The sequence below is a fragment of the Phalaenopsis equestris genome, unplaced genomic scaffold (assembly GCF_001263595.1).
Source record: "Phalaenopsis equestris unplaced genomic scaffold, ASM126359v1 Scaffold000938, whole genome shotgun sequence".
Taxonomy (NCBI): domain Eukaryota; kingdom Viridiplantae; phylum Streptophyta; class Magnoliopsida; order Asparagales; family Orchidaceae; genus Phalaenopsis; species Phalaenopsis equestris.
In genome coordinates, this window is record NW_018165377.1 from 529,948 (window position 1) to 545,194 (window position 15,247).

General features: G+C 38.9%; 1 protein-coding gene across 2 annotated transcripts in view; it reads right to left on the bottom strand.

Moving 5' to 3' along the window:
* Positions 1-14,896, bottom strand: part of LOC110032413 (acylamino-acid-releasing enzyme 1) — a 65,647-nt gene extending 50,751 nt beyond the window's left edge. The window contains exons 1-7 of one of the 2 annotated variants that reach the window (XM_020736044.1): positions 14,761-14,896; positions 7,303-7,484; positions 6,786-7,095; positions 6,184-6,402; positions 5,868-6,077; positions 5,675-5,752; positions 5,144-5,282 (exon numbers count right to left, since the gene is read on the bottom strand). In XM_020736044.1, the coding sequence (XP_020591703.1) occupies positions 5,144-5,282; positions 5,675-5,752; positions 5,868-6,077; positions 6,184-6,402; positions 6,786-7,095; positions 7,303-7,484; positions 14,761-14,882 (1,260 nt within the window). In that variant the 5' untranslated portion in view covers positions 14,883-14,896. Of the gene's footprint in view, positions 1-5,143; positions 5,283-5,674; positions 5,753-5,867; positions 6,078-6,183; positions 6,403-6,785; positions 7,096-7,282; positions 7,485-14,760 lie in introns of those variants that run through there. The other variant, XM_020736045.1, reaches the window with a different exon arrangement.
* Positions 14,897-15,247: the final 351 nt, after the last annotated feature.

Here is a 15,247-nt window from a genome sequence, read left to right on the forward strand (position 1 = left end):
CTATATTTCCACGATTCTAAGCGAGTAATCAAATCGAACTCCTGAAACATGCTCATATTTCTATCCTTCACATGCTCTTAAAGTGAATATCTCAAAAATATATGAAAGTAAAGTAAACTAGCATGTTGTACCATCCAACAGAGCCATGCTCAAAGACTCGACAGAGAGAAAACCGAGAGGAAGCAATGCACCAAAAAAAAGGGCGGGAAAGAAGAGGTACCTCCTTAATGTCGATGTAAAGCACTGCAACACCAGAATTCACCTTAAGGAAAAGCTCTCACAGAAATCCCATTTCCAATCTCCTCACAGCTAAAACTTCTACTCTCCTTTTTTTTTGTAAACTTTCAACAACTCCAAAATTTCAAAAGAAACTATGTTTATAGGCAGGGAAGAGAGGAGAAGAGAAAGGAGATCACACCATCGACCCATGGCACTCGAATCGGGCCCAAGAAAAAAAAGACGCGCTCCCTGCTCACAGAAGGCGAAGCAACCAAAACATCTAGGACCGAGCGGCGAGCCTAATGGCAGCGAGGGAAGCATCGGGAAGAAGAGAGAGTTTGTCATTTAAGTGTACCAGGGAGCAAGCTTCCCAGAGTCAAACTACCAGAAAAAGGAAAAAAAGCAGCTCGGGGAGACTGGCACGGCTTCGGGAAGGAGGGTCGCGGGCAGAAGAATGTCAGGCAAGGAAGAACGAGGTCAACTTTCTCTCGCGTGGAGGAGGAGGAGTTTGCTCGGCTCGAGACCGAGAAAGGGAGGCCAGGCGCGCAAACGAGAGAAGGAAGGGAGGCAGAGCTCAGGCTTAAAGAGGAAAGAAAAAGATAATCTGGTTTATATAAATTAATATATATGTATATATATATATACATATATATATATATATATATATATAGATATATATGCGATCTATTCACGCGCGGCGTCGTAACAAAATGAGTGTCTTCCCTAGGCAAAATCGACATTCCGGACGCGCCAGAGCAGTCTGTTTTGTCATCCGGGGTCGCTAGGACGACGTCGTCGACAATCAGGTCAAAAATGCGTCAAAATTCAAATCTCACAAAAATTTGACCCGTGATTGATCGTCTCAAAAAGTTTATTCGAGTATTCAACAGGTAACGGTGCAAGCGATGTGAATTGTGGCAATCGGACGTGTCGACTCTCCGAATTGCGAAGTTTTGTGCGCGCGGGAGTACGAATTGTGCAGAAGGTCACCCTAAGACTTAAAAAGGTCCTATAGGAATTCCTTTTGGGTTTCCTCATGTCGATTTCATCCTTCTAAGTGCTAGAAGTCGATAAAACATACGCGAAACTCCAAAAGGGTACAGAAGCGGGTCGAATTTCTAAAACGAGGCGGGTCCAATTTCTAAGGTTCTAAAATAGTCAAAGGAAGATCCCTAAGGCTAGATCCTAAACCCTAAGAGGAAGACTAGACCTCACCAAAAATGAGGTCAACACATCTATACTTCAACTTTCACAAACAGAGCACATTCATAATGCATAAAAAGGCGTATTTCACTTGTAAAAGTTAAAATTGTGGTAATTTTTATGCTTTATGAATAATTTGGGTGATACAAATTTAAAAAGCAAAGTTTAAATATGTAAATACATAGGAATTGTGTTGTGAGCTTCTTAACTAGTCGAATACGAGTTGTTCGCAAACAATGAGTCGTTTTGACAACCCTAAAAGTGGGTCTATATCTTAAAAGATAAATCTGAAGCTACTGTCACCTTCAAAACTCACTTTTTCATTTTGAAAATTTAAAACTTCAATTCAAGTCCTTCGAAACAACAATGGACGTGAAGTTTTTTAACTTTATTTTAGGTGAGTTATTGGTAAGTAAGAGCATCCTCCATCATAGTTCGTGTACAAACACTCAATAAAAAGGAGTAGCCGAGAGAAAAAATAGACACCTTCTCGAAGTAGCATGCTCCATAATGTTTCAATCTAATGCCCCGAAATGGTTTTGAAATGATATGCTTACTGCCACGTATCTCATCAACAGAGTCCCCATAAAAATTCATAACTTCATAACTCCATTACACATCTTGAGGTCATTTTTTTCCAAACAATCAGTTCTTCGCCACTCTTAAACCCAAATTTTTTTAGTGCACGGCCTTCGTCCGTAACACTTCCCATAATCTTAACAAGCTTATTCCCAACTCTATTAAATGTGTCTTCCTCGAACACTCTGCTACTCAAAAAGGTTATCAATGTCTTGGTCCTACCACAAATAAACTCTATGTAAGTGTCGATGTCTCCTTTTTTGAAACTGTTCCTTACTTCCCTATCGCTGCCTTAAGGGGGAGCTTGATTTCTTGAACACTATTCCTTATCCGACCTCTATGGATATTTCTCCAAACACTATATCCAAGAAGCTCTCTGACCCTCTAGATTCGCCACATACCAGACAACTAGAACCTCCACCCATCCTCCGTGTTTTATACTCAACACACACATATTCCTACTTTGGAGCCCACTACCACTTTAAAGGACCTAGAATCCACTCCTAGAGACATCCCCAGAACTAGCACTGCTCCAAATGAGGAGGTGAGTTCTCCTATTGAGCTATGTAATCAGAAAAGCTCTCTTTATCCCATGGAACTCTTCCACAGTGTATTGCCGACCTACAAAGTGTTTGTTACTGCCCTGACGAATCATCATCTCTAATCCATTACTGAAGCAGCATTAGCTGACTCTTCCTAAAAATTTGTACTAATGGATGAGATGAAGCATTTCAGCGAAATCATACACAGGATGTTGTGGATATTCCTCCAGGTAAGAAAGTTGTGGGGTGCCGCTGGATTTTTAGCGCAAAGTTTAACTCCGATGAATCCTTTGAACGCAAAAACACAGTTAGTCGTCAAAGGCTACTCAAAAACATACAGAGTTGATTATGAGGAGACATTTGCTCTAGTTGCTACACTAAACATCAATCGGATCCTACTTTCCCTTATTTTGAATTTGGATTAGTCATTGCTCTGGTTGGATGTCAAAAAAACTTTCCTAAATAAGGATCTCATAGAGGTAGTGTACATGTGCCTCCCTCCAGACTTTGACTCTATTTTTTTCAGAGGACAAGTGTGCCGACTACGAAAGTCCTTTTACGGACTAAAGCAATCCCCAAGGGCTTAGTTCGACAAGTTCACAAAAGTGGTAATGGGTCATGATTTTTTTCAAGCCCAATAAGAGCATACTTTCTTCTTTCGGCATTCTTCCAATAGCCAAACTATCCTTATTGTTTATGTCAACCATATTGTGGTCACGGGTGATGATCTACCGGCATTAGAATCTCTGAAAGACATTCTTGCTACTTCATTTGAAATGAAGGACTTGAAGTCACTCCTGTACTTCTTAGGAATGGAAGTTGCACGATCAACTCGGGGCATTTGTCTGTCTCAGCACAAATATGTGCTTGATATATTGACATACAATAACCTTTTCATTTGCAAGCCAGTGGAGATCCTAATGGATCCTAATGAGAATTTAACCGATGTTCCCAATGCAATTCAGAAGAACAAGACTCGCTACCAACGTCTTGTGGGAAAACTAATTTACCTCGGACATACTTGTCCTGATATTTATCACGCAGTAGATATTGTAAGTCAATTCATGCATAATCCATATGAGCACCATCTCCGAGCTGTCCACAAGATCTTTCACCATTTAAAAGACACATCGGGCTCAGGTTTGTCTTTCTCGCACCACACCTCTCGTTCTATTTCTATTCATACGAACACAGATTAGGTCGGGTTGATCCATGATTGGTGATCTACCTCAAGATATTGCTCATTCGTGCGGGAAAATCTTGTCACATGAAAAATAAAAAACAGAACAATGTGGATAGGAGCAGTGATGAAGCAGAGTTTTGTTTCATGTTCTTAGATATCTATGAAGCTTTCTGGTAACGCATAATGCTTCGTAAATTATGCATGTTGGTCTCTACTCCACTCCAGCTATTTTGTGATAGTAAAGCCAATATTAGCATTACTCATAATTTTGATCCAGTGATCGAACCAAGCATGTAGAGATTGATAGGCACTTCATTAAGGAGAAGCTCGATTCAAGAGAGAGTTGTAATCCATTTTTCTCATCCAATGGCCAATTAGCAAATATCTTTACCAAAAATCTTCCTCGGTCGTTGTTTGACGACTTCAAATCCAAGTTGAACATAATGGACATTTATGCTTCAACTTTAGGAGGAGTATGAGAATTATTTGCCTAATTATTTGGCTAATTTTTGCGGTAGTTATAACTAACTTTTATTTGCTTCCTTTATTTGCTATCTTTCCATATTTATGTATTTCTTAGCTGTCTATTTTTTAATTTATGTCTTTCCTTTTATTTAGGTCTTGTAATATGTCTTTATACCTCTTTTCCTATCAATAAAAGTATGCAGGTCTATTCTCAAAAGTTAACACAAAGAATATCAAATTATACTCAAAACCCTTAAGGATGTGAAGTCATGGCAAATCTTTTACAGATCTTTTCGTTTTTAATGTTTCAAACTAAAATGAACTCATTTTAATCTCAAGTGCCAACCAATAGAGAAGAAAAGGCTAAAGACTCCAAATCTTAAAGAACATTAAAACCAACGATACTAACATCCACAGCAAACAATAAAAAGTTAGAATGCATGAAGAACTAATAAGAGAGAGAGAAATTTACATACATACCACACAATTCTTATGCATTTACATATCAAACTCCTAAAGTTTGATATTTATATTCAAAACACTTCGGTATCAAAAACCTATGCATGAAAAAGTGTATTTCAGATTTAATAGTGATATTTTTTATGTGATGTCAAAGATTTGAGTATTACTTGTGTAAATATGAAAGTTTAGGTGTTGAACCTGTAAATATAAGAATTGTGTGGTATGTATGTAAATGCCCTTACGAAAAAATGAATCATCAACATTTAATTCCTATTTTCTTACCATGTTATTGGCACAATAAATAGCACCATCATTAAGAAGAAATCTTACAAGAAAGTTGTCTGAGCTTTTGCCTAAATACCCAGGAACTCTTAAGAGTATAAACTTTTCCCATTGATATTAAATTGCATCACTAAATGCAGGATTATACAAGTTCCTTTCAAGACGTAATATTATAAGAAATTAATTTGAGTTCAGCAAAAAGCCTCACCACGCAAGAAATATTTGCGGATGAGTCCGGTTTCCCGTCAGCAGGCCAGTCCATTCTCTGCAATGAATTTGTAGTCCAATGTGCTCCGCTATTTACAGCATTGTTTGCGGAGAGGAAAACCAAATACTTCCCATCTGGACTGTAAAACAATAATTTGATAGGTGTGAGTCTAATGACAATGCTGAAATTCGCGAAATTAGTTTAGCATATTAATGGATGCTAATGGAATTACAGCATTTCTGCTCTACAAAACATACAGATTTTAACTCAAAATTTGATAGAAAAAATTCAAATTCAAATCTTGGTGAGACATTCCTCACAAAGTTAAAATCAAAACAATCATACTAGTTTCATATTATAAACAGCATAATCACAAATAGCCCAATGTTTCTAAAATCCAGCAAAAGGAATATGTAAATAAAATCCAAATTACATAAGTTTGAATCAACGTTCTCACTGCCAAGTTCTATCAAACAGTATCCTTCACAAAGCTGTTTAAATAATTAGAAAACAAAACCCAAGAAAAATTACCTGAACTTCGGAAAAAATGCACTGCTTAGATTAGATGTCAAAATGATCGGCTCTGCAAAATCTTCCAATTCATTTGTCCTGAAAAAGACAAATTGAAAGTTAATTTAATGCATGGTAAGAACAGAAAAAAATCTAAAATTTGTGATGGAAGAGGAAAAATAATTTTTTTTTTCTAAGCTAATAAAATACCCACTTGACTGGAGCCCTGATAGCATACAAGGCACATGGCCTATTGTAACAATATTTAATGCCAAGCTTCCTTGCTGTTCGCTGCGGACCATTTTCTGATGGCCAGCCAACAAAAACTAAGAACTTCTCCGAGGCACTCGAAACCAAAGGAGCCCAAACCACCTGACCAACACTCAAAGAATTCGAAACACCCTTGACAATCTGTACCTCGCCACTGTGCTCACAGACAGCATAATTATGAAAGATTAATCACTCGTATAAAAAAATTTGTGCATGATTTGACTATCAGAAAGATACATTGTACGTGATTACGACAATACCTGCTAATTTGAAGTACGAACAATGTAGGCCGCCTTTTCTTAGAATAGGTTTCACCCCAATCCTCTTCCCAATTTCCCTGACCATTCCAGGTACCACAATCCTTATTGAAACTTTCTCTCTTGAAGCCGGAATCATCGAAAACCAGCTTGGATGGAGCTGGCTCTTCCGCAACATATGCGATATGAGTTTCTTCATGGTTCCATGAAATTCCCTCAAACCTATTATATAAGTGAATCAACTATTGATAAAGATAATACAGAGCCTGGTTCGGTTAAAATAGAGACAAGTATATGGATAGATGCAATATACTCGATATCTTATTAAGATGGATGAAATAGACACAAAAAAGGTGTCAAAATGGTCCAATGGCTTTTTATAGGGGGTCATTTTAGTCCCGAAGTTTACAAAAGTATCAATTTAGCCCCCATTTATTAAAATAAAGCTGAAATGATCCTAGGAAAGGACTATTTTAGCCCGTTTAAGAAAATTCGGGGACTAATTTGACATTTTTATAGACTTTGGGACTAAAATGGCTCCATATAAATAGTCAGAGCGCTATTTTGGCTTTGGCACTTTAGTCGAAATAGACATTATGCATTACCATCCATCAACAAATAGTGAGCCATGAACGGATCTTGGAATCTGTATTGCTTTCTCCAGATGCGCAGAATGCCAGATTTCAAGCTGTGTTGGGGACTCGTCTTCCATATTACGAACTAGTAGAAGCTTTGAACCTGAAGGTGAAGGAACAATGGCGGACACACCTTCCATTTCAACTGGAAAGGGAGACCACTGAAAATCTATAGATTGGTTATCTGACTTTACAATATGAGCTGACAGGATAAGTTTCCTCTTTTTGTTAGCTACCAAATTCGTTTGACTGATCGAAAAGAATGCCCGGGAACAGTCAGCTGCAGTAAGTTTTAAAGAAAGAAGTAATAAATAGCTGGAAAACAATAAATTATGTAAAGCAAGAAACCAAGAAAATATCAAAATATTAGAGCATAAATCATCAAATAAACAGAACATGGTTTAAAGTGAAATATGAAGCCAAAAGAATATCTGAAAATTAAAACTCAGAATGAACAACAAACTCACAGAACAGGCTGTTAACACACCACTATCAGACTTAAGAATCCAAGCTTTGTCAATGCTGGGAGCTTTAGAGAATTCCTGTAGTAATTTAGCTTGAGAATCATATTCGTCCGTGGAATTTTCATCAATTTTGTGTGGAATGTCCTTTGCTGCAACAGGCCTAGGAGCTTGCATGGCTGCCGTTGAAGGTAATTTGCAACAAATGCTATAAATAATAAAATACGATATAAGGAAACAGAAACTACCTTTGAAGTAAATGAAAATTACTGCATATATGAAACCGCAAAACAATTTAGACAACCCTATCTGGTTTAAGAGCTTTTTAGTGAAAAAAGGTCATATTGAATCAAAACAACGGCATTGCTAGGAAAAACAACAATTCACTTTTCAAACCCATTTAATTTTACAATCAACAAATTTAAATACACATTTCATGTGTTTTATTCTTGGTTATTTTGTATAGATCTAGATAACCCAAAGAAAAATAACAATAGGCAAAGCACATTACAGGAAATTAGATATAAATCAAATAGGTTTGAAAACCATTTTTTTCCAGGAAGAAATACCAAATATAGTTCCCAACTCACTATATGTCAAATCACAACCCAGTATAAACCAAAAGCATCAAAATAAGAAAACTAGGATTGTCATGCAAGAAAGAGAAAGTAAAATAGGATAAAAATTATATATGCCCTTAATGGGTAATAATATAAATATTGTATACATATATTGTTGTGAGATATGTGGCATAGAAATGAAACGCAAAGAACACAAGCAAACACAGATCGTTTACGTGGTTTGATCCAACTAGATCTACGTCCACAGGAGGGAATCAATCAAATAGTTCATTAAGGCAAAAGAAATGGAGAATACATAACTTATACACAGAGATGAGCCCTCATCTTCCTTCTATGGTCTCCTTCTCAAGCGACACCTTGATACAAGGCCTCAAGATGCTCTCCTCGTCTCTAGCTCTCTAGTTATTCTCTCCTCCTTTGTGGTAGCTTAAGAACTCTTCCCTTGCTCTCCTAAGCCTCACACCCTCTCTATTTATAGAAGCAAGAGAGTAGTAGGTGGAAGGTTATATGCCCTTAATGGGTAATAATATAAATATTGTATACATATATTGTTGTGAGATATGTACTTCCTGACATAGAAATGAAACGCAAAGAACACAAGCAAACACAGATCGTTTACGTGGTTTGATCCAACTAGATCTACGTCCACAGGAGGGAATCAATCAAATAGTTCATTAAGGCAAAAGAAATGGAGAATACATAACTTATACACAGAGATGAGCCCTCATCTTCCTTCTATGGTCTCCTTCTCAAGCGACACCTTGATACAAGGCCTCAAGATGCTCTCCTCGTCTCTAGCTCTCTAGTTATTCTCTCCTCCTTTGTGGTAGCTTAAGATCACTTCCCTTGCTCTCCTAAGTCTCACACCCTCTCTATTTATAGAAGCAAGAGAGTAGTAGGTGGAAGGCTATATGCCCTTAATGGGTAATAATATAAATATTGTATACATATATTGTTGTGAGATATGTACTTCCTGACATAGAAATGAAACGCAAAGAACACAAGCAAACACAGATCGTTTACGTGGTTTGATCCAACTAGATCTACGTCCACAGGAGGGAATCAATCAAATAGTTCATTAAGGCAAAAGAAATGGAGAATACATAACTTATACACAGAGATGAGCCCTCATCTTCCTTCTATGGTCTCCTTCTCAAGCGACACCTTGATACAAGGCCTCAAGATGCTCTCCTCGTCTCTAGCTCTCTAGTTATTCTCTCCTCCTTTGTGGTAGCTTAAGATCACTTCCCTTGCTCTCCTAAGTCTCACACCCTCTCTATTTATAGAAGCAAGAGAGTAGTAGGTGGAAGGCTATATGCCCTTAATGGGTAATAATATAAATATTGTATACATATATTGTTGTGAGATATGTACTTCCTGACATAGAAATGAAACGCAAAGAACACAAGCAAACACAGATCGTTTACGTGGTTTGATCCAACTAGATCTACGTCCACAGGAGGGAATCAATCAAATAGTTCATTAAGGCAAAAGAAATGGAGAATACATAACTTATACACAGAGATGAGCCCTCATCTTCCTTCTATGGTCTCCTTCTCAAGCGACACCTTGATACAAGGCCTCAAGATGCTCTCCTCGTCTCTAGCTCTCTAGTTATTCTCTCCTCCTTTGTGGTAGCTTAAGATCACTTCCCTTGCTCTCCTAAGTCTCACACCCTCTCTATTTATAGAAGCAAGAGAGTAGTAGGTGGAAGGCTATATGCCCTTAATGGGTAATAATATAAATATTGTATACATATATTGTTGTGAGATATGTACTTCCTGACATAGAAATGAAACGCAAAGAACACAAGCAAACACAGATCGTTTACGTGGTTTGATCCAACTAGATCTACGTCCACAGGAGGGAATCAATCAAATAGTTCATTAAGGCAAAAGAAATGGAGAATACATAACTTATACACAGAGATGAGCCCTCATCTTCCTTCTATGGTCTCCTTCTCAAGCGACACCTTGATACAAGGCCTCAAGATGCTCTCCTCGTCTCTAGCTCTCTAGCTATTCTCTCCTCCTTTGTGGTAGTTTAAGATCGCTTCCCTTACTCTCCTAAGCCTTACACCATCTCTATTTATAAAAGTAAGAGAGTGGTAGGTGGAAGGTAGATGAGCGGTAGATGAACGGTAGGTGAGATGTGGTAGGTGAGCGGTACCACATTACAAAAGTGTCATTTTACCTTAGTTCAATAATTGGGGGTCAAAATAATAATTCTCCACCTTTTCTCCACCTTGAGAAGCTTCGAAGTAAAGTAACGATTTCCTCCACTTGGCCCCTGAGGGGCCCTAAGCCCTTACTTGAGTTTGCTAAGTCCAAACAGTACATGGACTTAGCAATCAAGGTTCTTCCGATAAGAGAGTACAGTCTCTTTTTTCTGACTCATTGTATGACGACACGAGGGCCTTTGGTTACTCTGACGCAGTCATTCTCTGCCTTGAACGAGCATCCGCTTGACTCCAGCGTACCTAAAAAATCAAATTTCTTTTGGGCGCTGGTACTTACCTAATATTTTTCAGTACTCGTTCAACTCCATCAAACATCCTTATCCTAATTGATCCACTTCCAACAATCCTGTGAGCTTTATTGTCTCCCAGCAGAGCGGATTCATCATTTTCCTATTGCAGTGTCTCGAACTAGTCTTTGTTAGGACACATGTGGAAAGAACACCCTGAGTCGAGGATCCACTCCTCACTGGATTCAGATTCTGTGATCACCGGGGCCTCAGCAGAATCGTAGTCATCAGAGGTTATGTTTGCTTCTCCTGATTCTTCTGGCTCTTCTTGATACTTATTCTTCCTGTCTGGACAGTTTCTCTTGAAATGATCATCTTTGTGACAATGATAGCACTTGAAAGACCCCTTTGATGACTGATTCCCGCCATCCTTGCTTGACCTTGATCTGTACTGACCATTTCTTGAATCTTTCCTGTCTAATCTTCCTCTGACAATAAGACTGTCTCTGCTGACTTTCTTGTCTCTGTCATGCTTCTTCTGAAGTTCTTTGGCTCTAGTCAGAGATTGAACCTCCTCCAGAGTAATAGTCTGCACCCTTCCATAGAGCATCGCATCCTTGAAATGCTGGTAACTCTTAGGAATAGAGTTTAGCAACAACAGTGTCTTGTCCTCATCGTCCATCTTGACGTCGATGTTCTCGAGGTCATCGATGATCTTGTTGAACTCGTCAATCTGCTCTGAGACGGATTTGTCTTCATGCATTTTAAAAGAGTATAGGCGCTGCTTCAGAAATAGCCTATTAGCCATAGACTCTTTCAGGTAGAGTACCTCGAGTTTGGCCCAAAGTGCTTGAGCCGTTGTTGCTTCTGTAACACCCTGCTAAACCAATAGAGCTTTCATCTTTACTCTCCATAGGCCAAAGTCGTTCTTCCCGTTGAATTTCTCAATGTCAAATTTGACGTAACTCATTGTCATAGCTAGGATTTCTTCAAATTTCTTCCACCTGCTGCCCTTCCAAGAACTAGGCTTCTCCCTGTGAACTCCGCTGTCTTCACCAACCGAACGGAGAGCTCTAATCCCTTCTTGCAGAGATCACACCTGTTCACCGGAGAAAACTTCATGTTTTGTGCTCGCGCCTCCTTCCCGTAGGCACTCCTCTGCGTCCAGAGGAACAAATCAGGAATTTCTCCTCTGTCTCTCGTACGAGAATAACTGCCTCTCCAGAGCCGTCGCGCCTCGCCAAACTGCTCAGGTCCTCCTGCTTCATGAACTCCCGAACAGGGAACTCCCCGAACCCTTCTCCGCGCGATCTCCGCCTCTTCCCTCTGGTCGAGTTGCTCGCAAGACCGAACTCCTACTCCGAAATCCTCTGTTGGTAGCCCTGTCGCAAATTTTCGGCCCTCGCTCGCGGACTGTTCCTCCTTTGTCTCGCCGAACCGCACAACCTGCGATGCGAATCCAATCGATCAAAGCTTCCAGTGCTCACTGAATCTGTCACGATTTGGCTGCCTGCGACGCGATCCGCTTGCTCCTCTGTTCGTGAAAGTCGAACATCTCTTCTCTGCGACGCGATTCTCTTGCTCCTCTGTTCGTGAATGTCGAACTCTTTTTCTTCGTCGCTGGCAGCGAACACTTTTACGCGGACATCTCTAGCCAAGAAGTATGAATCTTTCCACCAATAAAACGCAAATAACACAAGCAAACACAGATCGTTTACGTGGTTCAATCCAACTAGATCTATGTCCACAGAAGGGAATCAATCAAATTGTTCACTATGGCAAAAGAAATGGAGAATAAATAATTTATAGATAGAGATGAGCCCTCATCTTCCTTCTATGGTCTCTCTCTCAAGCGACACCTTGATACAAGGCCTCAAGATACTCTCCTCGTCTCTAGCTCTCTAGCTATTCTCTCCTCCTTTGTGGTAGCTTAAGATTTCTTCCCTTGCTCTCCTAAGTCTCACACTCTCTCTATTTATAGAAGCAAGAGAGTGGTAGGTGGGAGGTAGATGAGCGGTAGGTGAACGGTAGGTGAGATGTGGTAGGTGAGATGTACCACATTATAAAAGTGTCATTTTACCTTAGTTCAATAATTGGGGGTCAAAATAATATAATATTTATATATATATATATATATATAAAGAGAGAGAGAGAGAGATACACTCATAGAAGCACATACAACATATATACACATACATAGATATGTGTGTGTGTGCGTCGCTTGGTGCACACAATCTATTGGGGTATCTACCCAATATTTACTCAATAAAATCAAAAGAATTTTCACCGAAACTCAAAACCTACTGCTATGGTGAGGAAATAAATGACATTTTAAGATTGCCAATCACTCATTGAATTGGAAGGGTGAAAACGGAACAACATAATCATAAAGAAAAATTGGCTTATGTGTGACTAGATTGGATGAAAAATGAGTGTATGATATGAACTTTGCCGACAAAGCGATAAAACCCAGCACCAAAACCGGAATCGAACCACAAGATCTACAAGACACGAGTTTGTTGAGCCTTGACCCATTACCTAGCAAGATAAGAACTACAGTTAGAAAGACGCCATGCTTAGAATCTCAAGAACACTCGAGAATTCAAGATGATAAGTCATTTGCTTAAATGCTACAAGAATTAACTTGATAGCTTCAAAAAATCTTCTCAATAAAATAAGAAGAGCATAAGAAAAAACTAACAAATTTGTGAATGTTTTGAAATTTAATTAAGCTCCAAAATAAACCAAAGGTTCAAATTTCCATGCATGCAAACTTCGAAACCCTTAAGTGGCACTAATTCCATAATGATTTAACCCCAAAAACTGAAAAAATTCGAAAATAACCAAAAAAGGAAACTAGAAGAAAAAATTATGTAGATTTTATATCATGCTTAAACAAAATCGAAAAATAACATAACAAATATAGTAGGACAATGATAACAATGTGTGCCCTTAAATGAAATGGGGCCCATATGTTGTTCCAAAAATAGGCATCCTTCCTGATATGACGAATTTAAAATGTTGGACTTCAATAAGTGCTAAAAAAAACTGTATTCCACTGTAGGAAACCCTTCTAGAGCCTTAATTACATTAACAAGGCACAATTGGGTTTGTTTTGAACTCTTGTTAGGCCTTCATGTGTAAGTCACTTCGCCAATTTGTTGGGCTAGCCAAAGCTTCTTTGAAATGTTTGGCTCTAAGTCTTGTGATTGGCCCACTTACAAGAGACAAAGGGTCATGTGAATTCTCATCATGCTTGAGTGTAGCTCCATTTGCATCAAATAGAGCATCTGAAATATAGGAGTTATGAAAATTTTGATATTGGCTTGATGTAAATGGATTGAATGGTAAATTTTTAGATAATTCCAAACTCGCCTTCTAATTCAACTTTGATGTCTTCTATGCTCAACCAATTTAGCCGAGTTATGAATGCACTGCAATTCACGATCATTGCAGCCACCAACTATTATCCACCACCATCATCACCAGGGCTAATAGCTGCCCACTACAATCACTAGGAGCCACCTATCGCCGATTGAGCTAGCATCCATCTGCTTGCTTCCCCCACTAACCACTACCCACTACCCACCACCAACCACCAACCGTCAACCATCACCGCCCTCTGACATCCATCGCTTTTACCATCGAGCTCTACATTGAATTCATCTCACTTCAAACTAAATATAAAAAGTAATCTCTCGCATGTCTTTTACACAGTCAAATAACTCCAAAATATTTCAAATTCACTAACCTTTTTACTTTGTATTCCATTTTCAGCAATCCAAACAACCCTTAATTCATTTCACAGAAAACCTAACAACCTTTAATTCATTTCATTGATTCCAAAGTCGTAATGCCTATAGACTCATAGGAACTCATATACACCCAACAACTACATATTAACTACCTAACAACCACCAACTCACCTCAACTTATCCATCGCAATTATTAGCACTCGAATCAACCATTAAACCACAAATACCCAATACATATCCCTCTCACCTCCCAACACAGCCAAGTGAAGTGATAAAAACCTCTAAGACAAATGACATCAAAATCTCCACCCCAACAATAAATTCAGATATGGCTTAATAAGCACCGCTTATTCAAACAAAATTCATCTCTTCATCATAGCCTTCCCGCTTCAGCAACTAAACCCTAATCTAATCTTTAACAGGCCATCGAACATATAAAAAATCTGCTACAAAATAACCACACAAATAAAAACCACTTGCTAAGCAATCAAATATAAGGATCGATTGCGCATTTCAGTAAAGCGAATACAAATCCGCTAAGAAGGAAATAGACGGATGATCTATCCCAGAACATATAAATTAGATAGCAATAAAAACGTTGCTCTGCAGACTGTAAAATGGTAAATCATGGCAGAAAAAGATTTGAAACTTGAAATGACGGTAAAAGACAAGAGAGCTTTACGAGTGGAGAGGAAGGAGAGTGAAGGTCGAAAGCTTTATCGATCGACGGCGAGCGGAAGAATTGACGAGTCGGGCTCCGAAGGTATATGAAGGGAAAACGAGTGCGTTCGCCGCAGTAGCCATTGACGGTTCATTAATTTTTGTAAATGCCGGGTTTTTGGCCCATGAAAGAGCGAACGCCACGTGGAGATACTCATCTGAAAAGCCACGTGTCAGGTGGTGGCAGCAGTGGTATTCAAATGGGTACGGTGGCGCACGACCTGTTGGGCAAATGAAAAATCATGAGGGCAAGATGCATGAACTGAAAAATAAAATCGAAAAATTAGGGTTCTAAATGAGTCAAGTTTGAGCGAACTCAAGCTTGGTTTTTGTTTGGTTCGTTGGAAATTATTCGTGTTTGAAATTAGCTCGTGTTCGAAACCGGCTCGTGAACAGTGTGTTCGTATTGGACTCGATCTAAATATTTGTGTTCGTGCTCGGCTCGAAAT